This window comes from Scardinius erythrophthalmus (genome assembly GCF_964197995.2).
Source record: "Scardinius erythrophthalmus genome assembly, chromosome: 13".
Lineage (NCBI taxonomy): Eukaryota > Metazoa > Chordata > Actinopteri > Cypriniformes > Leuciscidae > Scardinius > Scardinius erythrophthalmus.
In genome coordinates, this window is record NC_138233.1 from 36,247,272 (window position 1) to 36,274,551 (window position 27,280).

The window sequence follows — 27,280 nt, forward strand, 5'->3', positions numbered from 1 at the left end:
CTTGACCGTTCTGAGTTGAAGATTTCATCCCTCTTAAAGCATACAAATGAATTGCCAATCGCCCTGGGCCCTTGATCCATCCTGTTTTCTCTCAGCTGAATATCAAATGCACTTGTCCGCATAGCCTTCTTTCAAATCTCTTCAGGCACATCCATGGAGATGAGGACAGATGAAGGTCTTTTCTATCATCTCCTGATGGCTATGATTTGATCAGCACATGTAAGATTGAATGAAGCATCAATACACAGGTAAGCAAGTGTGATGTGATTATTGTGGCCAGATAATCACACTGAATGGTACACTCGGTTTGCTTTGTTTGTGTATGAAGATCATGCTTATAATAAATTATAGCTCCATTTATACTTATTTATAAGTATATCTATTTTATAAATATATGTATAAAGACTCATTAAGACATTATAGTTACATTTATATTATTTTTATAATTACTTATAAGTCACGCATTTAGTTTTTCAATGTGCATGCTCATAATCCATTATACACTGATTTATGAGTATCAATAAGTCAGTCGTATGGTTCCATGAATGTATTTATAAAGATGCAGCCTACATTGTTATAATGTTATTATATTATGGTTACACTGACTTTTTAATATGTCAAATAAGTGAATACATTGTTATTAATAGCCTTGTTGTGTCTCTTATAAACACGTATTGTGAGTGAACGTCTCTATGCATCATTGATGGCTTTAAGTAAAGTGAAAACACAGGATGCAATTTTCTGAAAGCAAATGTTAAGAAATCATGAAAATGTGCTCATTATACAATAGGTTTTGTACGTTAACACTTTATTTGACAGTGTCCTTGTTACATATGGTACATGTACTTACCATAGTTACAGTAAATTATGCATAATTGCAACTAACCCTCAACCAAATCCTAATCCTACCATGTTGTTAATTATTATTACTCAGTCCTTAAATTTATAATTACACTGTAACAATGACACCTCAAAATAAAGTGTAACCTTTTTTACTTGAAAATGTAACTACTTAACAATAATTCCTGTAATGATGAAAAAAGATTTTTTTAAATATTACATTCTAGCAAAACACGGCATCAATATTTTTTTTAAAGTATAATTCCAAACTGCTATAACCAATACATGCATATGGCTGAAGAGATATTGATCAAAATTACCATTTATCATTTTCAAATCAATTTTGAATCAAAATGACCATTTATGACCTCTAATGCATAATTGATAACTAATTGGTACAGCAAATGTAATGACCAACACAATCTACCAAGAGCAGAACAAATTGGTTTAAGAAGTGTTTTTTTGGGGGGGCGGTAAATAATGATGCAAACATCAGTAAATTAACGAGTGCAAACCTTAGTAAATCACCTTGTGTGATTCATTTAAATTCTCTCCTCCAATAAAATTAGTGTCTGAAAGGGAAACTCCTACAAATGCATATTTGAATTTTCAACAAAAAAGAAGCAGAGGAGAAACTTTCTCCCCAGTAGATGAACAGTTTTTGTGTATATGTTTGAGAAGCATTCTCTGTAAGAGTAGCTCTTCCTTCATAATGCTGGAACAGTTGATCCATGGTGGGACAGCAACTGTCCACTTGCCCTGAAGACATCCTCCCTCTCATTTGACAGATCTCCCCCGACTCCAGCAATGCTGGACACCACCATTGTGACGGCAGACCCAGGCAGAAGTTGCTTTTTTTGGCTTTAGATTGCGAGGGGCAGAATGACCTGACAAAACGCCTCCAGTGGACCGATGCTCTGGCTAATGAGAACAGTGCTGGGCCAAGACCATACCATGGACTGTCAAGGGCATCTGTCAGAGAAAGTCATACATGACTTCACAATTTCATGTAAAAGCGAGAGACAGCTAGAGAGAAAAAGGCAGAACAAGTCGAGTCTTTCATCTTTCAACCTGTCATTACATATGCTCTTTGCAGCTGAGAGTTTGATCGTCGTACAAGCTGTGCTGTCCTGCCGACTGACAGTGAAGGAACATCTTGCCACTCATGAGAGATTAAGAGTTTGTCAAACATTCTTTAAAATCACACCTTTCACGCCACAAATAATGTGTGTTCCTGTAGCGCTACCGGCAGAGCATGGCACACACAAACACGCAAGCTAACAAAAATACTTAGCTTCATATCACTTGAAAGAAGCAACAAAGCTATACCGCACAAAGTTTAGCTCAGATTCGTCCCCGCAGGTAGAGACTGTAACTACACCATCTGGCTCCAAAAAGCAGATTTTGTCTTGTTCCAGTGTTGTCCTCGCTTGGAGTCGCTTGGAGTTATTGCAGAATGAGGAGGGAATATGGCCGTCACTCCACTAACACACTCTGTCCCGGACCGGCTTTCAGTGTGTGTTTTATGCTTTATGCTTTGGATTCTTTTGGAACTATTTTTGTTAAATAGTAGCATTCTAGTTTGATTATCTTGGTTCGACCAAAAAAGAAAATGATACGCTTCGGTAACACTTTACAATAAGGTTTTGTTAGTTAACATTAGTTAAATACATTAGTTAACATGAACTAAGAATTAAGAATAATTCTACAGCATTTATTAATCTTAGTTATTGTTAGTCTCAACATTTACTAATACATTATTCAAATCAAATCTTGTATTTGTTAACATTAGTTAATGAATTGTGAACTAACATGAACAAACAACGAACAGCTGGAGTTTTATTAACTAACATTACCAAAGAATAACAAAGTATTGCTCATTGTCAGTTCATGTTAGTTAATACATTAACTAATGCTAACGAATAAAACCTTATTGTAAAGTGTTACCCTTAGTTCTGGTTCACATACAGTAGTGTTCACACTGTCATTATCAACACCAGACCTAAAGATAAAAAAAAAAAAAAAAATGCTTATATGATGTAATTTTGCAGCAGAACTTACAGAACATCCAAATGCTGTGTGCTGGGCTAAATACGCTCGTTGTTTGCGTGTACATATGATGGTATTTTTTAGAGAACTCAAGAAAGGCTTGTAAAATGTCTACACCTTTATTGGTTCCATGAAGAACCTTTAACATCCATTGACCATTTCTATTGTACAAAGGGTTCTTTATAGTGAACATTTTTTATTAGATTATATATATATATATATAAAGAACTAATCCCTGAAAGGTTCTTTGGGGAACCAAAAGTGGTTCTTCAATGCCATCACTGTGAAAACCACCAAGTATGCTTGAGAATTCTGTCCTTTTATCCGTGGTCTGTTGCATTTATATTTCATTCAAACCAGAGTTCATTTCGAAATGGTCCACTTGTTTGATGCGCACCAATGTTGGAATGGCAGCATTTATACTTGTTCAAATGAACAAGAGCACTAACAGAGCAATCACACCAGAGTTTGTTTTAATCGAACAAAGCCAGCCAATCCTGCTGAAAACTGCTGGTAGGTACCGTACATGAGGTAAGTTCAGGTGCTGGTTGCTGGTTTTCAAGGTCCCCAGCACTGGAAGCAGGAGCGCTGGAGAGCTTTGCTTGAGAACAGCGTGACTTTGCTGGTCCACCAGCTAGACCAGCATGAACCAGCATACTGGTTTATGCTGAATTTTTCTGGAAGGAAGGGTGAACACTCCCTTAAACTTTGAGAAGCTAATGTGAATAATATAAAACCAAGCTTTGTTGTAGTTTTTTTTTTTTTTTTGAAAAGTAAAACAGCAGACTGCAAAGCGACGTGGCCAAATAACCCATCTGCTAGCAGGGTGTGTACGAAACTGGTGGGTCCCATAAAAAAGGGGCTAGGCACATGTAAAATCTTGGCAGAGGAGATGCACACCATTAGCCTAATGACAGAATGAAAGATGGGCAACTTTGTGCAGACAGAGAGACGAGATTAAAGGGCCTAGGAATGCAAATTCTTTCTTCAACAAAAATCAAGAAAAGTAAGCTCATGAAGAGAACAAAAACCTGCTTTGGTCTCACTGTTCTATCGTGCTGCGAGGAGGAAGACATACTCAGCTTTAATTCAGCTGTGGCCATCAGAAAAGAAACGCTGCACCCACGGTCTTTTCATGTTGCTTCTCTGGCTTTGAACTGCTCGTCTAAATGTACCTGCGACTTCAAGCCTTGAATGGCATAATGGGAAAACAGAAGTAATTAGGGAGCTACCACCATCCCCTCCCCTTTCACCCCAACCATACTTCAAAGTAGCACATCCGTCATAGTCCTGGACAAGAAAATGTATTGAACATTCAAAGTCCTGCCTGGAGGATTAGCATGCTCAAATATTGTTTAGCTAGTGTCACTAATTAATTTAACAGAGTGGCTTCAAAATCACTTTATTGTGCAATGTTGTAAATCACAGTAATGCAGGGAAGAAGGAATAAACTTCTAAAGACTGATGTTCTGAAATTAATTGAAGTGTGAAATGTATGTGCATCACCAAAACAGAACCGCTAAATTCATTTTCAAACCAAAATTTGTGTTTAGAACAGTCTTCCTAAACACTTCCTCATTCTGCCATTGGTCGGTCAAAAAAACTCATGTCATTGGATGCACTACAGAGTCACAGGCTGCATCCGAAATCGCATGCTTCCCTACTATACAGTAGAAGAAAAACAGCAACTTTAAGAAAAAATATTTTAGCATCAAAAACAAGAGACTCGCCGACAGCAGCGTGACACAAACAAAGCTAGACAAGGCACTAAGGAAACACGAGGGCTATCACGCCATGCCGTAGTTACCCTTATTTCGAGATGACATCATGTGATGTTCTATGATTGTGATGAGATAATTTCTATGGCAACACTATCAATGCCAATATAAATCTGCAGAGTTGAAATGGAATAATGACGTGGAGTGAATGCACCTTAAATATGAATGGTCTGAGCTGTCGACACGACAGATCTCGTCCTACGATGTGAATAGAGGCCGATCCTTGACGCACATGGCTGTTGTTGTAGATGTTGTTAAGGCATTGTGCTTTCTGCGTCTTCGTTTTTCTACTGCAGTAGTGATGCGGCTGAACTCAAAGGAGTGTATGGCAGTATGGCACTGTGCTCGCCATGATGTCCTGTCTGCAAGCATCTCTTCAAGGTCATTTGGGTCCATGTTGCATAGTTTCAAATTGGCTTTGAGGCCGTCCTTGTAGCGTTTTAGTTGCCCTTCATGAGAGCGCATGCCGCTCTGGAGCTGGCCATAAAAAACCTGCTTCGGCAGGCGTGGATCTGCCATGCGTACAACATGTCCAGACCAGTGATTCTGCGCAGCAAGCAGGAAGGCCTCAATACCTGTGATGACACAGGTCTGAAGTACAGCAGTATTTGGGTCTTTATCCTGCCGATTGACTTGTGCAATACGACGGAGACAGCGCATATGGAACTGATCAAGTTTGGTAATCTGCCGGCGATAAATGGTCCAGGACTCAGATCCATACAACAGCACTGTGAGGATGACTGCCTTAAATACTGCCACTTTTGTGTCCAGCCGAATGCCGTGCTCATCCCATTTTCTCTTGGACAGTCGACCGATGGCAAAACTTGGTTTTGCGATGCGGGCACTGATGTCGGAGTCCGCTGTCGTATCAGCTGCGAGAATGCTAGCAGAATTTGTCAACGGCCGTCAGCACTGTCTAACCTGCAGTAATTTCCGGTGGATTGGAGTTTAACTTGTTCACCGCTTGAAGCATGACTTCTGTCTTCTTTAGACTGACAGTGAGCCCAAACCTAGAAGCTGCAGTTCGAAAACAATCGAATAGTGGCTGAGCTTCGGTAAGGGTGTGCGCCATCAGTGCGCAATCATCTGCATACAGGAGGTCACGCAGAATTGCTGAATGTACGAGCCTGAAGACACAGCCATCACAGAACTGGATTGGAATGCCCATGTTGCAGTCCTTAAAAGCCACGGACAGCATCATGGAAAAAAGCACCTTAAATACACAAAGGCTGCATCCGAAAGCACATAATTGAGCTTGTTTGTTATGTGTATTGTCTTATGCAGTGACCTGTATATTGCTTGTGAGGTGACCTTGGGTGTTATGATAAGGCGCCATTAAATAAAATGCATTATTATTATTATAATTTCCTACTATATAGTAGGCGAAAAAAAGTATATCCGAATTCACGGTACTCGTAAAACAGGACCACAACACAGCAACACAACTGACGCCGGTCGGTCATGTGATAATGACAACAAGGCGGTTGTTGTACATTCAGATTACATTCATACTACACACACTCATACTATAGAACATACTCTTTTAGCACTCATGAAGTAATTACTTGTTCAAAATAAGTACCTACTCAAGAGAGAATGTGATTTCGGACGCAGTCAATAACTAATGCCGAACAAGATGATAAACCAATGACAAGACAGAACGGAGAATCACCTGACAAGACAAACCAATGAAAACATAACACATGAAACAAAGGAACCACTTGAAGGAAACAGGGAATCACATGACATGAACATTAACCAATAAACAGGAACCAAAACCCAAACAGACATGACAGAGAAATGCCACTGTTTTTTTCCTGAAAAATACCACAAGTTTAGCTAGGCTAATTGACTAAACAAAACTCAAATGGACTTTGACTCAGTCAAACGTACCGGAGGCTATTAGCTCTGTCTTATCACAAGCAGTGCCGGCCCAGACATGATAAGCAAAACATTTTTGCCAAATAGAAAATGCACATCTCATAAAATTCCAATCTCAGTGATCCTGTGCTTATTTACTCAGAGAAGAACAAGGCATAACAAGGCACAGCAATTTGAAATCAGTTTGGTTGTATTGATCCCATCACAGAATGGCAATTTTATAAGCAGTGGTAGGACAACTTGATTCATATTCCAATCAAGAGAATGGATTCCACCTCATGATTTAGCTACATGTCTAATTTCAAGCTAAAAGAGTTTTCTGAGGTAGTGCAGCTGTTAACAATGCCCCGCTACACAACGCGAAATCGAAATCTCAGTGAAATAGCATTCAGAGTTAGTTTTACATTCTCAGAGAAGTTATTTTTGGAAGGTAAAAATCTGTCTTTATCTGACATGAAAACACATTTTAAAGCGATTTCTACTAAACACATCCAGAGAAAACCACAGTTAAAACCCGAAAGTGCTGCACAAAAACTACGAGGTACAAAAGCAAAACCGTGTCCCAAACGCAAATCAGCGACTGGGAGGAAGATTCATGCGTCTTGGCAGATACATCCACCATGAGTAGCACAAAACAAAGCAAAACACTCCAAATTTTTCCATAGCTCCGCTGCAAAAACTGAGGCTTGCTTAAGACTCAAATTGGCAGCAAACAAACAAAGGATTAGATTCACCGTGGCAAAACAAACACAAACTAGTGACTGGCCAAAACACAAGATAAAATCTTCTAAGACAAAATGTAAATATTTGCAATTGCAACAGATGTGGTCTATTAAGTGCAATATGTTAAAATCTCAAATATGCTGCATTCTGCAAATATAAAGACGTTCCGCTCTCCTGGAAATAATGTATGCTGTCTGGGAAGATTCATATCTCATTACCGGGAGGAGTGACAGAATGCGGAATGTACTCGGGTACTGAATTAATGCAAACAAAACATGCTTAAATGTGCTGTTTGCTTTGCCGTCGCACTTGCCATATTGCGCATACTGTCTTCACAGTACACATCACAGCTGATTCCCTATGGCAAATATGCCTCTTATCTCGGGCTCTAGCAATCTCTGTACTTTGTTGTGCTCAACGCACTTCAGTGACTCCGTCAATAGGCGGTAGAGGTGAAATGTCATTTTGAGTCTATTTATTCTATTATTTTTGTGAGCCCTGCATTTCTGCCAGAACATTTTGCAGCGGATGGCCATTTCATTGTGCTTGTGTGGCAGACAGTTCTGACAGGGCTGTCTTTGGTGTACAAGCAGCTCTATTTGACCATTACGGTGCTGGTTCAAAAGTATATTCTTCTGTTCATGTATAATTACACTGTCACAAGGACACCTTAATATAATGTGTAAAATAAGATACAACAGAGGCCTGTACAGTCACAATGAATGCCAGTTTCTTTCCTTGTCATTCTGTTTTAGAAGTTCAGGTTTCACTACAAATAAGAAACTATATATACATTGCCCAGCCAAAATAAAATAAAAAAAAGTGTCTGTTTGGATTTAAATAGGCAAATGCTTAAGAGTCTATGACTGAGTCTGGATCATTATTGCAGTGATTATTATGTTTCTTGCATGTTATATGTTTGGCATCAGTTCTTCTAACCCTAATTGATGGAGTGTGTAGCTTTTCATTTCTTAAACAACCATGTAGGAAGACACATCATGTTCATATTCCAGGATGACAATGTCAAGATTCATCAGACTCTTGGTTGGGAGGAACATGAAGAATCATTTTCACATAGGAAGTCCTGGCTTAAATTCATTGAGAGTCTTTGGGATGTGCTGGAGGAGACTTTATAGAGCGCTGGACTCTTGCACTGACAATACAAGATCTTGACCAAAAACTGATGAACCTCTTGATGGAAATAAATGTTAATTCCATTAAAAGGTGCATCAGTTTTTGGTCAAGATCTTGTATTGACAAAGCTATACACTCCATCAATTAGGGTTAGAAGAACTGCTGCCAAACATATAACAAGCTAGAAACATAATGATCCAATCATAGACTCTAAAGCATTTGCCTATTTAAATCCAAACATACACTTTTTTGGCTGGGCAGTGTGTTTGCCACTTTCAAAGTCACTTGAATTACCTTTCTTCCCCATTCTGATGCTCAGTTTTGATCATGTCTACATGCCTAGATGCATTGAGTTGCTGCCATGTGATTGTCTGATTAGATATCTGCATTAACAAGCAGTTGAACTGGTGTACCTAATAAAGTGACCGCTTAGTCTATATGAAGACTTCAGATGCAACTTATGTTGAGTTATTTCACTTTAATGGCAATGAAAATTACCTATTAATTGTCATTAAAGTGAAATTACTGAACTTAAATATACAAGCTTGAGAAAAATGCTTATTTTAGAAGAAAATTTCAGATGGCACTTAGAGCATCTGAAGTCTTCATATATAAAGCTTTTTTAATGAGAATTTGGGGAGACATGCACTTATCTGTCATGAAAATAAAATAACAGTCATAATACCAAAATATCAAGGGTATTAAAAATGTACTTTCTATATATTACATAATCATTTTTATTATGCATAATAATTTTCTTTTGCTTTTGTGGTGAAACATGTCCTATCCCAGAATGATATTTCTTCCAAGATAAAGAAACTGGAAATCTCATCAAAACGTCCCCAGACTATATATAACTTCAACATCATTAGAAGCAAAACCAATTGTACAGCCAAAAATGTAATCTCAGAGTACAATCAACTTGAACAATTTGAGAAGCAGTCTCATTACTTTGCTCAGTCATTCATAAACATTGGTTTCCTTCATTGTCACTTTGTAAACAGCAATTACCTAAATTATTGATTGATAACCTGACAGCAAAGCAGTTGAACAACAAAATTGCTTTTCAATGCCAGTACTCATCTCAGATAGACAAAAAATAATAATTGATAAAAAACAAAAACAACAACTTGCTAAGCTCTTTGGGGCGGCATCCGATCAACCAAATAGGCAGAAAGATGCTGGTAAGGTCTTGTTTACTTGAATCCAAGCTAGTAACAAGGAAAGAACAAATGATTTTGTGTTGAAAGTTTGTTTGCGTTCCAGGCCTGCTGTGAATGTGGGCTGCTGGGCTGCTGTTCCTAATGAAGGTTTACAGGGAGAGACATGTGACGCTTCTTCAGCCTTGGAGGAACATCGTTTCCCTTAAATAGATTCACCTTAAAAGACATCTACTCCCATGTGACGAAATTAAATTAATATGCGCTGATTTTATATAGAGCAACCAGCATGAAAAGCAAGGCGCAAAATGAAATATTGAAACATGTTTCATGGAGTCTAAATTTGCTATTCGTAAAGCTTTATGTCTCACTGTGGATCTTTATTACACATATTTCCAATTCAGTATCACATTAAAGACAAGTGAACCAAGAAATTATACTAGGAACCTATTATGCATGAATCTAGGTAAGGCATTTTTTGAGAAGAATAGATGGTGAATACATTGCAAGCTTCTGCTCCTCATGTGAAGGCAAGAGCAAAAATAATTCACACTGATAATTAGTTAAAGCAAGCATTACTGCTGCTCATATAACACAAGGGTCTTCTAGCTTACCACCAAGAAACCACCCAGAACACCCTAGCAACTGCATACTAATGCATTTTTCTTTGGAAAATGTACAAATCTAGTTGCCATTGCACTAATTCAGCTGAATATGACACATTTTGGAAGCAGCATTTAAACTTTTCCCATACATAAAGGGCCATTTCTCCGTGCTTCCTCAGTGCATTTTTGATTTGCTGTTAAACAAATCTCCACAAGGGTAAAAGGAAAACACTTAGAAACGACTGTGACAACTTTAGCACATGGCGTCATCTAAACACACTCAGCGCCGCAACGATTTGAAGATTTTATTCAGCGTGCTTCAGATCTTTCATGCCGCTTTTGAAATGCAAAACGAAAAGTGTAGCTGTCACGTTTGAGGAGTAATGGAAACACTACTTCACTCTGCACAGTTTCTCAGTGGTTGTAGAAAATCATTTGGGTAGCACTTTATTTCAATGGTCCACTTTACACATTCTTCTAACTGGAAGTAATTTTGCAACTACATTTCAACTGTCATTAGGATGTTAGTCTGTCTGCTTAAAGCAGTGATCTCAAACTCAATTCCTGGAGGGCCACAGCTCTGCACAGTTTAGCTCCAACCAGCTCCAACTCACACCTGCAAGGAAGTTTCTAGTAATCCTGAAGACCTTGATTAGATGGATCAGGTGTGTTTGATTAGGGTTGGAGCAAAACTGTGCAGAGCTGTGGCCCTCCAGGAATTGAGTTTGATATCACTGGCTTAAAGGGAACCTATTATGCCCCTTTTTACAAGATGTACTGTAATATCAGTCTCAGGTGTCCCCAGAATGTGTCTGAGAAGTTTCAGGTCAAAATACCCCACAGATCATTTTTGAGTGGAAGGAAAAAACATGCTGTTTTAGTGCTTGTATCTTTAAATGCAAATGAGCTGCTGCTCCCCGCCCCCATATCCAGAAGACGGCGGAGCCTTTACAGCTCATGCCTCAGACACGCCAAGCCAAAAACGAAACATCTGTTTGGTTTTGTTTATTATCTCTATCACGGTCAGGCTCACGTGACATTGCAGTTCTTCATCATCATGAAAGTTTATTATATGTATGTGTTTTTAAGCCACATCAGTCTAAACTTCTGATATATGGACTTCTGAGCGCTGAAGCGAGTGCTTAAACTATCAATTATACTCAAGGTTATTTCAAAAACACACAAAGTTCACATAAACACAGTCGGTTATGTCTGTGAACGTAAACAGCAAGGAAAGAAATCACATGTGTATATTAGATATGTGTATTAAAGTGACCGCAGAGTAATATACAGCAGAGGTCCCCGACCCCCGGGTCTGTGGGACATTTGGTACCGGGCCGCACAGAAAGAATATATAACTTAACGTATTTTCCGGACTATAAATCGCTCCGGAGTATAAGTCGCATCAGTCAAAAAATCGTCATGAAGAAGAAAGAACATATAGCCTAAGTCGCACTGGACTATAAGTCGCATTTATTTTGAAATGTAGCCTATTTCACACAAAAAAAAATAAAAAAATAAAAAATAAATTGTATGGACGGGACAGTTCTCCGTTACGGACACTTAGCGGCACTAAAAGCCTGCTTTAAAACTTTCACAGAGACCTCAAACAGAAAGCACAAAGCCTGCCTTTAAATTTCATTTCATTTTGTATTAATTGTATCTTAATTTTAATCAATGTTTCATCAACCAATTGCCTGGATTTAATAAGTAAGAAGTAAATATAGTAGAAAATATTTAATCACGACATGGAGGAGCGGGCGCGTGAACTGGAGCTGATCTCATAAAATTAACCGAAACTCAGTGATAAGGTAGCCTACTTGCCTCACAGACCTGAGACATATATAGAAAGCTTGAAATGGCTACTTTTAAACAGAACAATTCAAAACGAAAGAAAACTGACTGTTCTCTGCTTATGTAGGCTAATTCGAATGAAATGTGCAGTTCTCTCTGGCGTGTTCACTACTGCGAAGATCGTGAGTCAGCATCGTCAACTTCATCTTTGCACAGAAAATACTTGTTTATTATTAAACAATTAAAATGTCTCCTGCTATATTTTACATATTCATAATCATTAATTTTGCCGGTTCTTTGTGACCTCTTTTAGGTGCTTTATTGGCAGCGCCACCCTTACATGTTACATGAACGCATAAGCACTGAAAACATGGAGATTTTTTTTCTTTTGGGGGGCATTTTGTTTGTGTTCAGGCTTTCTCAGTTGTCTTTAGGCGCGATGTTATGAGGACGCTGCTAATAAAGTTGCGAGTAGGCCTACACATTGGATTCACGTTTATTATTATATTTAAAAAATACCCCAGTTTTTATGCCGGTCGTATCATTTTATTTTGTTGTATTTATCCACCACACCTTAAAGGCCGGTCCGTGAAAATATTGTCTGATATTAAACCGGTCAGTGGCGCAAAAAAGGCTGGGGACCGCTGATCTACAGGACATATATGCTGTTAATATGAATTAATCAACCAAAGAAAAACAGAAAATCACTCACTCACTGCTCTGAATAACCTTAGTAGTTTAATAAGAAGACATTCTTACATGTGTGCTGCTGTTAAATGCTCTGGCGAGGAGATAAACATGGCGGACTGTGAACAGCTCACTGAGGGCGGGGTCTATGCTAATAGGGTGGAGTCTGTCAGCAGTCGTGGGCGGGGCCTGAGCAATGTGACATCACATTGAATAAAATCTGCAAACACTTATTCTGAGAGACTGCTTATGATTTATGGGGATTAAAAAAAAAAAGGAGTGGGTGGATTTTTACCATTATAGGGTGGTTGTGTACACACACTGCCAACACACATTTATGTTCAAACACCATGTAAAAGTGAATTTTGCTAACACTTACAATATCTGCTAACACCTTTATTTTGATGCTACCTAACAGATATTCTACTGACTATAAGTCACTTTGCAACTACGTCAACTCATTCTACTAACCCGAACCCTAACACAGTCTACTAATACTCTAATTTGAGTTAGTTGACATGTACTGTAGATCCAAAGTTACTTATAATTAGTAGAATGTCTAAAGGGATATATCAAAATAAGCTGTAACCATCAGTTGTTCCAACATTAAATAATAATTTGTGTTACATTTTTCCATCTAAAATGTCATCATGGATACCTCTAATTAAGAGACATTTACGAAAAACAGAACTACTAACATTTACAGTGGCTACAGGGCATGTGCTTTTGTATGAGGCTAATAATCATTAACCAAACAGTCAATGTCAATGATTATCCAATAGGTCAACTGGTCACATGAACTTTTCATGGCATATGTAAAAGTGATTTTTTTTGTGTGCAAAAAAAAAGTAAGATAATGTGCTGCATCAATTGATATTCAGTCAAACACAAAAACAATGGAAGCCTAAATCTAAATTATTTAGTTTTAAGTCATTGCTAAATCATCCAAAATACATTCATTTATAACAACACTCAAACTCATCTTTAGGCCTTTTTTTTTTTTGTAAAATCAAAATGGCAGCTAACACCATTACATGTTTGAAAATGACACTGTCATTTGCATACGACATTATAGACAGTCTTCAATCATTTTCTAGATGCTTTGTAAGGGATTCTCTTAGGACTACTGTGCCCCTCGATTTATTAGGATTGTTAAAATCCATCTTCCTTCTCCCCCAACACTATGCATCTTCAATGCAGGGACTTGTACTGTTGCTATTGTAATCTATTTTTGTAATCTATTAGAACAATGTAATCTATTATTTATTTATTCACTCATTTTCTTAACGCCTGTGCTCTTATCAGTGCAGACACCTCATTAGTACGTGATCGCCGCTAACGTAACACCGTAACACCGAGATTCGTGCCTCCTTTACCACAAACCCACCCCACCTTGACACTTGGGTTTGATTGGCTGCCTATGTGTAGATCCCAATGGCAGTCAGTGCAGTGAAGCAATATGAGGTCTGTTTGTTAATGAGACCACACTGCAGAGGTTGAGGAGAGCTTTAGAAATCCACACGGCTGCTGAGGTTACCACATCACAACAGCACTGAAGTCAACGCTTGAGTAAAGCAACTGCTGGAGTATATGTGAGTATATGTGCTCAGACAAGTACAAATGTTACATTTATACATTCACAGTATAAGGGCTTGCTGGATATCATGGTCAGTTGTCAGACGGCAGACATCTGTATTTCTTATCTACTTAGTTTGCCCAAAAATGAAAATTCTGTCATAATTTCTATATCTTACATACTTAGTTCACACAAAAATGAAAATTATGTCATAATTTACTAACCCTCAAGTTGTTCCAAACCTAAACACAAATTAAGGTATTTTGAAGAATGTCAGTAACCAAACAGTTGATGGACACATAGTATTTTTTTTTCTCCATACTATGGAAGTCAATGGGGTCCAACTGTTTGGTTTCCGACATTCTTCAAAATATCATCTTTTGTGTTCAGCAGAAGAAAGAAACTCAGACAGGTTTAAAACAACTTGAGGGGGAGTAAGTGATGACAAAATTTTCATTTTTAGGTGAACTGTTCCTTTAAAGCTCATATACTACAAAGTGTGATTTTGGTTGATCTGACATTTGTAGACCTTGCCTAAAAAAAAAAAAAAATCCTTGCAAATTGGTTGTGTATATATTGGACAACATGATAAATCTACCAATGTATAGCTATTTCTAAATGTTTTAGCCAACAGAAATGACTAGCCAATGGAAATGGTCATTTCACCAAAGGGTGGCCATTTGTCCTCCTTTTAAGATCATCACAATTTTAAACTTTATCCAATGGTATATAATTAATAAATATATTAATAAATATGTAGGCTAATATTAAGTGATGTACATTTTATACACAATACTGTCGATGCCAACTGTTTTTGCTCTAAAATTGTGAGGCTGATAGTTGCCTATCCAATCGACAGACAATTGTGTTTTGTTCCTCAATAAATCAGCCGTTTTGAACGAATCAACTGAATGAATAAATCAATAAATCAATGACTCAACAGTGGCTTGCTGCCACTTACTGGTGGTTTTAGTTTCATATTTAAAATAAATAGTTTCATATTTTCCAACAGTTCATATTTCTATATTAAATATATTTTATATTTAAAAACTTAATTGCGTATTATTCGGCTGTAATTGTTCTGTAAATGCATTCATAGTTAAACAGTCTGTGTAAACACTTCTAAATATCATCCCTTAATGGAAAAGTTCATTTGTGTCACTGCTTATGTTTTTGGGATTATTTTCAGCTTTTATCCTGGCTTCACTGACCTTTTTGGTGTTATAGAAACGCCCATCCTATTTCACAGAGTTAGTTCCAACCACTTTGCCAGAGGATAATTCTGTGCATACTATATACTGTATATATTCTTAACTAGATATCAATATTGGTCGACCACTATTTAAGCAAAAAAATTGAATAGTGAGTGTTGAAAGTCTGGTAGGAAAATATTTTGTTTCTGTCTCTCCAACAATTCCATGAAAATCTCAGGTTGTGTAATCTTGCATGCCATCTTTCTCACACCTATCTGTACTTCTACAGTGCTGGGGTTATTCAGCGTTGCCAAGGGAACTTGCTTTTGAATTCAAAGTGATTTTGACTCAGAAATACTGACAGACTGTGCCCACAAAGCACTTCTAGCACCGAATGCTCATCCTCTTATTGCAACACTTTCACTTGCAAATCAGACTGGACAAGCATGGATGCCGCAAAAGAACTGTCATAATTACAAAGCGATTCGATCACAAAAACATCAAAGCAGAAACACAAAACGACTTGTCATGTACTAAGCAAGCGTAACGGTGAAGCCATGCACGGCGACTGAAGGGAAAAGCAAGAATTTTGATAAACATCAGAAGTTTCAGTTCTGTTCCATTCCGTTGCTTATACGGACCTGGAACTACGAAATCCTCTCCCACGGTCCCTCCCTGACCTCTCCACCCTATCCCAACTCCAAAACCCGGTCAAAACACATCTCTAAGTGTCATCACACACTCTGGCTTCTGAATCTAACCCTGTCTGTTCTGTTCTTGCATTTTTGTTTTGCTCTTATATTGTCTGTCACTGTATGCCTCGCTCTTATTATGCTTTGTGCTACTGTACGTTACTATTATCATCATTAAGCTGTTCCATCAGTACCAATACATTTCATTTGAGCTCCACAGTGAGGCATGATGTTAGTAGGTTGTGCGCTAACTGGATCATTACAGTAAAGATTATGAGATAATATATGGGGTAATAGAAACTCTTCACTGCAGAACACCCTATTAGATACAGTGATGCTGCACTGAACTGAAATCTATCACAGTAGTGACTGGTTTATTACCAATGGACAAGGATGATAATTAACACAGAATTTCCACCGACGGACGATTATTCCTCCGTCTCGTTCAGTCGGTGATATGTTGCAGCGTTGAAGCAATAAAGCTCATAGTACTCACATGCATGAGTGACAGAGAAACTGTTGGATGACTCCAGGTTATCTACGTTGTAATTGAGATGGAAGGGTTTCTCAGTCGTGTTCTGGTTGGTGTTGTAGAGCTGCACAGCGAATCTGAAAGCGCTGTGTTCTTGCACGGTGGAACGCATGAAGAGTCCACCTTTATGAAGACCAAACAGCAATGAATCAAAGATGATGCACAGATTTCATGCATTCAAAGACTGTATGGATATAAAACAACTGGCTTAAATCAGCACTACAGAGTGCCAAATCCTTTTAGCCACATTCATGGACTCAGTTTGATTCGCATCCATTCGTAGGAAGGAAGGAACTTTCTCTCAAGTTTACGAAAGCTGACATGCATGCAGATTAATATAAACCTAAACATCTCGCATAAACAATCATAATCGTTGTATTAGTTATGCCTATTGTGTTTGGTATCATTTAGATTGTATTAGTGGTGCACTCAACACAGCAAGCAATACGTCTTCGTTTAGCCCATGTATGCATGCATATACGCATATTCATCGAAACCAGACATCGACACACAAATAGCGATAAAAGAAGGCAAGCATATCCGGACGGACTCACCGATGTTGATCTGATTGGGAAAGCCAGCGAGAGATGTGCCGAATAGCCATAACAAAAAAAGCAGCGCGCTTTGAGCCATTTTATCTCCTGCCTCAAAAAAAAATCAAGCCTCATAAAACGAACTGTTTGAGGAGAATCATAAACGCACAAATCCAGCCGTGAGTGAAGCGGAGCGACTCATGGAGAACAATTCTTCTGCATGTGGGGAGAGAGAGAGAGAAAGACAGACTGAGAGAAAGAGAGCGAGAGAGGGGGAGATGGAGAGAGAGAGAGAGAGAGAGAGAGAGAGAGAGAGAGAGAGAGATGGAGAGGGACTGGTGCTGAAGATGGTCGAGGCGACTGAGAGCATCATATTCAGAGTGAGCGCCAGCGGCTCCTCCAATTGGACCAGCAGGGCGATATTGATCAAACTTGAACTGACGTTGAAGAAGAAGGAGATTCGGTAACACTTTCTATGAAGCCTGTGTATAATTAGTGCATGCATTATAAAGCTTTTTAAAATGCATCATAATACGATTTTTTCACGAATGACCGTAACACATTTATAATTCGTTATAATACTTAAACATTAATAAATTAAAGAAAATGCGTTTTAAGGCGCATTATACACAATTTCAAAAACGTTGTAACCGTAAGGTTGATATGTTATTGTATACTCATCTGACGCAAACTTTTAAAGAATATGATGTATTGTGATGTAACCCATCTGGTGTTGGTCATGTGTTGCAGAATTATGCTGTACTGTTTAAAGATAAAACCATGACTAGGTAAGAAATGTAATACATTCTACGTCAGGTTATTCTCACTATTCATGAGAATATGCATCATGATCATGAAATTAGCAGAAGGAAGCGGCGGAAAACCACCAGCCTCAAGGCGACCAATGTCATGATAAATGACCTCAGCAGCTGCATGTCAAGGGTTCATGCAGTTTATTTAACACATGCAATTACCTTAATTAAAAACACAGCGTTTTGATGTATTAGGTGTGTTCATTTTCTAACGCTCAATAATGGCAGTTCTGCGCTTTCGCGAACTCAAAGTTTGTTTCACTGAACTGCAGATCAGGTGTCGCGTGGAAGGAAGACTGTATGATATTGTTTTTGGAAGGCGATGACGCGTAACATGAAGCCCCTTAAAATTAGCTCCATCGATCGCTTTGTTAGGAATAGCGTCATTGAAAGCGATTGGATGAACAACGGCGTGAGATCATATTTGATTCGCACGCGTTGTTCCGTTTAAATGAATAACACGGCGGTTTCGATGAGTGTTTTTAAAAGTTGAGCTGTGGACACGCCGTCTTAAAACGCGACACCAACGCGCAAACCACAGAGACGCAACGCAACGGCCGTTTGACGCGTGTTTGCACAGATCACTAGTTTCTTTCAACCCCAATTAAAACACGGCAGACGCGTACTGTGGAGAAACTACTAAACATAACAATCCCGAATTAAGTGAATGAACGAATGCATATGGACATATGGACATATGGAGTGAGAGAGAGACGTATATTGTTACGTTGACCCTTTTGCACTGCAGCTATTATTGAGCAGGGCTGCTGTCCGTGGTGCTGAACACATTTTACTGTCAAATGAAATCCGATTTCCTATAGATTAATGAAGTGAAACAGTTTCCCTACTTTATGTATTACTGTATTCAGTACTGTGTATTTACTTGAGTGAGTGACTGCTGTGTAAGTCTGTGTAACTGCATGCAACTTTGCCCTGTCCCAACCAATAAATAAAGAACTAAACATTGCAAAGCTATATTTACACATTCATCTATAATATAGAATTACAATATCATTTATACTCTATAAACATTATTTGAGACTTTTTAACTAAAGGCACGTATAGTCTTGCATTGCCTATCCTCCGTGTATTTTTGTCAGTCGGAAGAACAATTCAAGGATGACAGTTCCATTTATCGTGGGCTGCAAAGCTCTACTAAAATTGAGTTTTTAATTGCACTGCAGACAGACAAGGCTTTAGCTATTGACACTAAAATTGGCTTGTGCCCCCAGTGCAGCAGTGCAAAGGGAAACGTCACTGCAAGTTCCCTTCAACAGCAATTCTGCAATCAATGTGCTCACCAAAATGAGTAATAAAGAAGATGTAGTTAATTTCAAAGCAGAGAAGTTAATTCCCCAACATCTCCTTAGACCATGTACAGTTTTACAAAATGGTTCAGTAAAACTAATAAATAAAACCTACAGTATGTAGAGATTCTTTTGTCTGCGTGGAAACAAATCGGGAAGCTTCTGCTGGTTGTTTATTGAATGAGATGCATTTGACAGCTGATGTCTTGTGTGGTCATGAAGGTGAGGGTCCAGCACACACTCTTTCATACATTAATGTGTCGCGTGGAGAAGCAAATGAGACCCCTGCATTGATTTTTCTGGGACTGTCATCATTGTCATCTACTTAATGAACACTTAGGTCATTCGCCTTACCATCCTCATCATATAAAAACTGATCCCATAATCATTAAAGGTTAGAGTTTCATTGCTGCACTAAGGCAATAAAGAAAAATTGATTAGATTTGAAGATATATAAATACATGTGTTTTATGAATTATTTACAGTCTAATGAAAAGAACTGGGAATCATAAAAGAAAAGTTATGTCGACCAATGAAGAGTAATTCATCTATATAGTGGGAAATCTTATTTTATTATGCTATTTAAAGGGTCCTAATTTTGTTTTGAAGGTCTACAATAGGTTTGCATGCATTACCTCTTTTCTCACAGTGTCTGAAACGGTGCAATCAAGGATTCGGTTTCTCTTAAGCCTTCCTTTCAAAGAGCCTCTGCTGTGATTGGTCAGATGGCCCAGTCTGTTGTGACTGTGATACACAGTTACACGAACATTAAAGCAGAACTCAGCAACTCTAGTGAACTCTAGTCACTGATTTTCTCTTTTGTTGTCGCATGTTTTCCCCACGAGCTCCCCCTACAGCTGTGGGGCGTATATTTCACAACACTCACTGTCGTAATAAAACTCACTTGCGGCGGCCTCCTCCCCCTCTCTATCGCTGCTCATGTGCGTTTGTTATGATCGGAGCAAGCCAACTGTATCGTGTGGAGCTATGTCTACTGAGGTGGGTAATCTGGTAATACATCATACATGCGTGTGGTGTGTGTTTATGTCGAATTGCCGTAAAGCAATTCGTGTTTTGCGCTCGCTCTCGCTCTCGTTCTCGTTTCTCACGAGACTTCCAATTTCTATCTTGCCGGGACGGTAGTCCCTAAGTTGCATGGTTGGTTTTCCGCCTGGGAACGCTGGGGGGAGCGGGGAAAGTCACCAATATCACCAGAACAGGTTGTTTAACCATCCAAATGATTTCTAGACAGTTTTATGAAGTTAAAAAAGTTCTGCTTTAACGATGGCGTCAGTTTTACCATTTCAATTCCAGCGCAAATCCTCATCCTTTTGAAGTGCATGCAAAACTGATTTGCTTTCGCAGCGCAGAAACCAGCATCTTCTTGACATGATCAACATGAACCGAACTCTTCCAGTTTCAGCTACAACTTCAGTGTTTGAGGATCAAAGTACACATTGTTCACGGACAGCCAATGAAAACTAGGCAGCCATTATGCAAATTTGTTACAAACCTACATATGTTTGGAACAAGATGTGAGACTGGAATTCCTGACGACTCGTTTCAGGCAGTTCAGAATCAATTCTTTATGTTGGGAGACAGTAACTCCATTTATCTGTACTTTAATCTTTAAATCTTTGCAGACATTTTACCTTCGCAAACAGCTATATTACACACTGCATGAAAGTCACTAATATCTGAAAAAGCAGAACAGGGTTACTTTAAACAATTTACAATACACATTGTTTCAAAGCAGCTTCGTAAAAATAGTGAAGCAATAGTGATAAATGGACAGTGTACATTTGGAAATTATCTAAACAATCAACCAGTTGACATTTTCTAAAAGACTTTACCACTTTATGTGAGTTTATGTATGCTGGCAAAGTTGTGTAATTGCTCAAAAAAAATAATAAATAAATAAAATAAAGCAATTAGTAGAACGTGAAAACCTTATGACACTTTCCTTTCTTAAGACAGCTTTTTTTACCCTTGCACAGTATGTGTTTGATAAGATAGGGTTGGTGGTGGCGCAGTGGATAAGACACATGCCTTTGGTGTGAGAGACCCGGGTTCGAATCCACTGTGAGACACCAATGTGTCCCTGAGCAAGACACTTAACCCCTAGTTGCTCCAGAGGCGTGCGACCTCTGACATATATAGCAATTGTAAGTCGCTTTGGATAAAAGCGTCAGCTAAATGAATAAATGTAAATGTAAGATTATTGAACACAAGGTATTAAACATCATCTTTCACATTGACCAAAACAAGATGCTGAATTAACTTGTTAAATTCAGTCAGATTCAAAGATTCTGAATTTCCAAAACAAAAGTAGCCTATTTAATAATCAATTTACACACAGAGATGATGACAGCGTGTCCAGCACAAAGCTCAAACACAAATAATAACTGAATCTGAAGGCAGGGAAATGAGGAACTTACAGTACATATACACAGATAACAAACTAAAGGACTAACAGGTGTCATGATCACATCAATTACCATAGTAACTAATAATAGCGGAAACAGAGGCAACAGTAAACCAAGAGGAACTAAATGTCCATGAAAATGTAACTAAACAAACAAATAACTGAATAATCCTGAGAGAGAGAGAGAGAGAGAGAGAGAGAGAGAGAGAGAGAGAGAGAGAGAGAGAGAGAGAGAGAGAAACTCATTTGTGTGTGTGTACAAATTTAAAATGAACAGAATACATTTAATGATTAACATGTTTTTACATTTCTGGATTAAAATGAATAACATAATATAACTGTATTATAAATATTAAAATATTGTTGTCATGTGATAAGGAAACCATAAAACAGGACATTATGTCACAGAGAAGACCCCTATAGACCTACCAAATAAATAGTATATTTTGACTTTATGACATGGCAACAAAATGTCTTTTTTTTTCATCATTGTCATTAAACAAAGATTTTAAACATCAGTGTTTAAAACATAATTATGAAATGTACAAGGGAAATAATTTTATTTCCTAATGTTCATGCCACTTGGTATTTTTTGGAGTCATTTAAGGGATCTTCAATGACTCCAAACAATACCAAGTGGCATGAACATTAGGAAATACATTTCTTTTCCTTGTACATTTCTGCACCACTAGCTTCACCAAATTAAATTTTCAATTTGCTGATCTGGGGTGCGTTTCCTGAAAGCATCGTTAGCCAACTATGGTCGCAAGTTCCGTTGTTTCCCGGAACCAGCGTTCCAACGAACGTTCGCAAACAGCATCGCAAACTTGTGTGGTTGGAACGACAGCTCTCGAGCTGTGGTTAGAAGCAGAGTTTCTAGTTTACATGAGATGTAGACTGAATAAATCCTTATCTTTAGCAAAATAAGCAAGCTGACATTCAGTACAACCCGTATTATTTATTTAGAATATATACAAATGTAATTTACATCTTTTAGTTTGTCAAGAGATTTAAAGCACCGTTTTTGAAGACTGCTCATGTGCGAACGTGCTCTACTATGTAAGAACGTGCCAAATATTGAGTCTGGTAATAAAGCAACTGAGAAAAATTAGAAATGGTCTTCAGATGCCATGTCTGTAACTTATATGACAAAATCTAGCATTAATTCGATCTCAAACAGATTAATTAAAATAAGTTATTAGTCCACCACGTGCGAGACATCATAAACCAACGTGGTTGAACGATACTTTGCGACATACGGTTTCGGGAAACAGTTGTGACTAGCTAGTTGATTTCTCCAACGATGCATCGTACTATGGTAGTGAAGCAGCGAGCTATATAGTTGTACGGGAAACACGAAAGCATCGTTAGCCAACTATGGTCGCAAGTTCCGTCGTTATCAGCATAGTTCAACGAGTCAGTGTTTCCCGAAACCATCGTTGTAAAGAACATTCACGAACAGCATCGCAAAGCTGTGTAGTTGGAACGACAGCTCTCGACCTGTGGTTAGAAGCAGAGTTTCTAGTTTGCATGACATGTAGACTTAATCAATCCTTATCTTGAGCAAAATAAAATAAGCTGACATTCAGTACAATCTGTGTCTTTAATTTAGAATACATACAAATGTCATTTACATCTTTTAGTTTTTCAAGAGATTAAGGGTGCTTTCACACTTGTTTCGATTGCCTGTTCCGAACCCGAGTTCGATTGCTCCCCCCTCCCCCTGCCCCCCGATGGACTGTGTTCACATTATCTGAGCCGCGGTACGCTTGCGTCATCAAGCTGCAGCTGGCGCTTACTCGTGTTGCTTGGTAACCGCTATGAAAAGGCGTCAAAATGGATAGATTTGCTCGCTTCACATTTGTTCTTTTTTTTTTTTAACCTTTGGTTTTGTTTTCAAATAAAAGATACAGAAACACACTTGCGTCTGTCTGTCGCAAAAGTATTAAACCGTTCCAAAGACCGACCGTTCCGCCGAAGACAATTTTTGTGGAGGCAAGCAGAAATCATCTCTGCTTGTAGTGCGTCAATCCCGCTTTTCGTCAAGGTAAGTGTATAGACCCTTTTACAGTTACACGCACGCAGGCACCACATTATACGTCATCAAAAGCGGTTCACTTCCGCGGTTTGGTTCGATTGCGTATATAGCAGTAGCGAACCGTACCCGAGTTCACATGAACCGTACCCCAGACCACCTTTTTAAGCGGACTCGAGTACGGTTCGCGGGTGCGCACCCGAGTTCGGAAGACAGCGTTCACATCATCCAAATGAACCGAACTCTGACGTCATTCGACCCCGGGTGCGCACCAAAAGTGCTAGGGTGAAAGCGCCCTAAAGCACCGTTTCTGAAGAGTGCGCATGTGCGATAGTGCTCTACTATGTAAGAACGAGCCCATGATTGGATCTGGAAATAAAGCGAAATAACTGAGAAAAATGAGAAATAGTCCTCAGATGTCATGTCTGTAATTTATAGCAAAACATCTAGCGTTAATTCGATCTCAAACAGATTCATTAAAAGAAGTTATTACTCCAACACGTGCGCGACGTTATAAACCAACGTGGTTGAACGACCACTATGCGACAGTACGGTTTCGGGAAACAGCCGTGACTAGCTTGTTGATTTCTTCGACGATGCATCGTACTATGGTGGTTATGCAGCGTGTTACGTCGTTGATCGGGAAACACACCCCTGGTTGGGACATTTAAACAGTGTTTTAATTTATTTTAATTGTGCCACAGAGTCCCAGTATTTACACTCTTTAGGAAGTTAACATATAAATGGTTTGGACAGTAGTTCTGCATACTAAACCTGTGACAAGAGATAATATTGCATAATAAAAATATATTCCATAGCAATTTCCTTTCCATCTCCTTTTTTTTTTTTTTTTTTTCAATTTCCAGGTTTTGCATCTCTTTATATGCGATTAACCCATTTACAAATTAAGTACTATTCCCTAATGTATATTTATGGTAGTTTATGGACCATTGTGGTTGGGTTGGATGATAGAAAGTAACACTGATGTTTATGTTGCCAACATCCTCTGAAAAGGTGAGACTTTTTAATCTTTGCTTGTCGTGGTGATGGCCCAGATGTGTCAGGACCATTCATTCACATTACCCCACATCTTGAGTTGAAAAACATGCTCTGGAAAACTGTGGGATGTAATGACAGGGGCAAAACAGCATCATTCAAAGAGACAGTTGGCTCAAGCCCCTCTACATCAGCGGAGCCCAGTGACATTTAACAAGGGAAAGAGCCAATTACTCCTTTTTTTCCCTCTACCAGGCCGGTAAGGTTGATGTCAAGTGCTCGGCTACACACATAAGAGCAAGTTTCCTGAAGAGTTTGTTTACCCATGACATCGAAAGCCATGCAATTGCTCACCATCAACTAAATTGCAACTTCCTGAAGTGAGCACTGAACTTCCTAAATCGTGTTGTGTTATCTGCTGCATACAAAATGGCATTACTGAGAAATACTGTGAGATTATAGTTATTGAAATATGTCAGGACGCTAGAGTAGCCGTGACACACTTACAGAAATAACCGCTTGGACAGTCTTTAAACGCCACACTGAGGTCTGTCAAAACGCTCCTCATGCGATTTGGTTTCATTGCAAACGCTCTTTGCAGAAGTGTGACAGAGGCTTCTGTGTTATCAGCTGAGCAGACTGACACACTTACAGGCCCCCAGGGCCAACACAGGCTTGGTCATGTGACTGCACTCCTCAGTATGACAGCATGAATCTCCAGAACTGATTAAGGAATGGTGGGTTCACACGCATGCTTTGCGTTTCATGCTGTACGAGGGAGGGGTACAGTTTGAAGTCTATGTTAAACTGCGTTCACAACTCTATATATGTCAGAGTGAAATGGAATATTCAGCAAGGAAACTTGTAGGGCGGGACTTAATTTTATCCAATGAGAATGAATGGGATTCTAAAAACTGGGTGTTGCACACTAGAATAGAGCCACTTAAACAAGTTTTTTTGGGAGGGATTTGTGATGTGAATTATAATTATTTCTAAATACGACCAGGAATGAACATTTAGAAAGTAAATAAAGTCATTTTAATTTCCTGTTGGCATTACTTAGCTATTCGGATGGGATGTGTGGTGAAATGATGAGAACCACCATAAATGGAATTGACATAATTTCTTGCAGGTTAACATCTAAAACCTTTGTCACTTTAACATAAAAATTTAACCTTGATTCACATGATTCAGTAAAGTGATAAATGGCATATCCTTTAGAGAGTGACTTAAGAAAACAATGCCTGATATTCACCTCGCTCAACTTTACACAACTGTGCAGAAAAAGAGTTCATATAAAGGAATATTGATGCTATATTATTGTGTTGACACTATGGGAACGCCTTCAGCATGAACCGGTGTCCGGTGATATCACTCCACTCTTATTGGATTACAGATGTCAGGTGACGAAGCACATCAACAACACCATAAAAGGGCACCTACGTCACAGAATCCCCAACTTATTTGTCTTCAGAGCTTTCACAATAAGAAAGCTCCGCTCCCATCTCTCTTCTCAAGGGGTGAGAGTCAGACATCTCTGCGTCTCATGTTTCAGGTTCCACATTTGCTTAAGGCAGTGTGGCAGCTTTGATCATGGGGACTGCAGGCTGAGTTGATTAAGGCCCTGTCCCAAATGGCACCCTAAACACTCGTGGTCTTCCTACGAGTCCGCACTTTCGTGATGTAACGCTGCTTTGACTGTCAGGAAGAAGTCTGCTGTCGAGCTCGCATCAGTGCGGGCTCGGCAGAAGTGTGCATCGAGGGCGCATACCATAGGGGTTGCGCGCAGATGCTTCGCGTGTTGGTCTGTTTGGACAACATTTTGGTAATCTCAAGGGTGGGCTGTGTTTGCGCCCCCTATTCAGGTTTGCACATCAGATCCTGCTCTAGATCCAACAAGAACAGACTGCTCTTATTGGGTGCAGTCTATATTCCAGGGTGTTTTGAATATGCGGTGCAATTGAATTGGCAGAGGTACGACAGACCAGAAGTGGACCTGATCACCTCAGCAGAGTCGACCCACTATCCCCCTCTGGTTCACCCTCACACCTCCAGCTCCATTTGTGCTGGATGCCTTAGTAAAGATGTGAATCTGGTTCTTGGATTTAATGTCTCTCTTGGAAGGTTCTCCTTTTGAGAATTCAACCAGGAGGGACCCTTTGTCCCAGGCGCGGGGGCGAATCTCCACCCCTGGCTCGAGATTTGTAAGCTGTGTGTCTGACCCCTATAGGGTACCAGCTCATAGATTCCAGTTTCTCAACTAAGGTTGTTGAGACCATCCTAAATGCTAGAGCTCCCTCCACAAGGAAACTTTATGCCCTGAGGTGGCATCTCTTGACCCAGTACAATGCCCAGTTTAGTGCTGGAGTTCTTGCAGGAGCATCTTTCAGCAGGACTATCACCTACTACTCTTAATGTGTACGCGACCAGTGTTTTGACTTGTCTTATTCACGTTGATGGAGCTTCTGAGGGAAAGCGTTCTGTAGTCTTGAAAGCTTTATTAGAGGCTCCGTTTGAGCCCTTGGAGT

The 27,280-nt window shown here is 39.1% G+C and overlaps 1 protein-coding gene across 2 annotated transcripts in view; it reads right to left on the reverse strand.

Annotated features, from left to right (window-relative positions):
* Window positions 1-17,277, reverse strand: part of gria3b (glutamate receptor, ionotropic, AMPA 3b) — a gene marked incomplete at both ends in the record, with an annotated part of 146,837 nt that extends 129,560 nt beyond the window's left edge. For both annotated transcript variants that reach the window (XM_081383316.1, XM_081383315.1), the window contains 2 exons: window positions 16,609-16,767; window positions 17,199-17,277. In XM_081383316.1, coding sequence (XP_081239442.1) covers window positions 16,609-16,767; window positions 17,199-17,277 — 238 coding nt within the window. The remainder of the gene's footprint in view (window positions 1-16,608; window positions 16,768-17,198) is intronic.
* Between the last annotated feature and the right edge of the window lie 10,003 nt (window positions 17,278-27,280).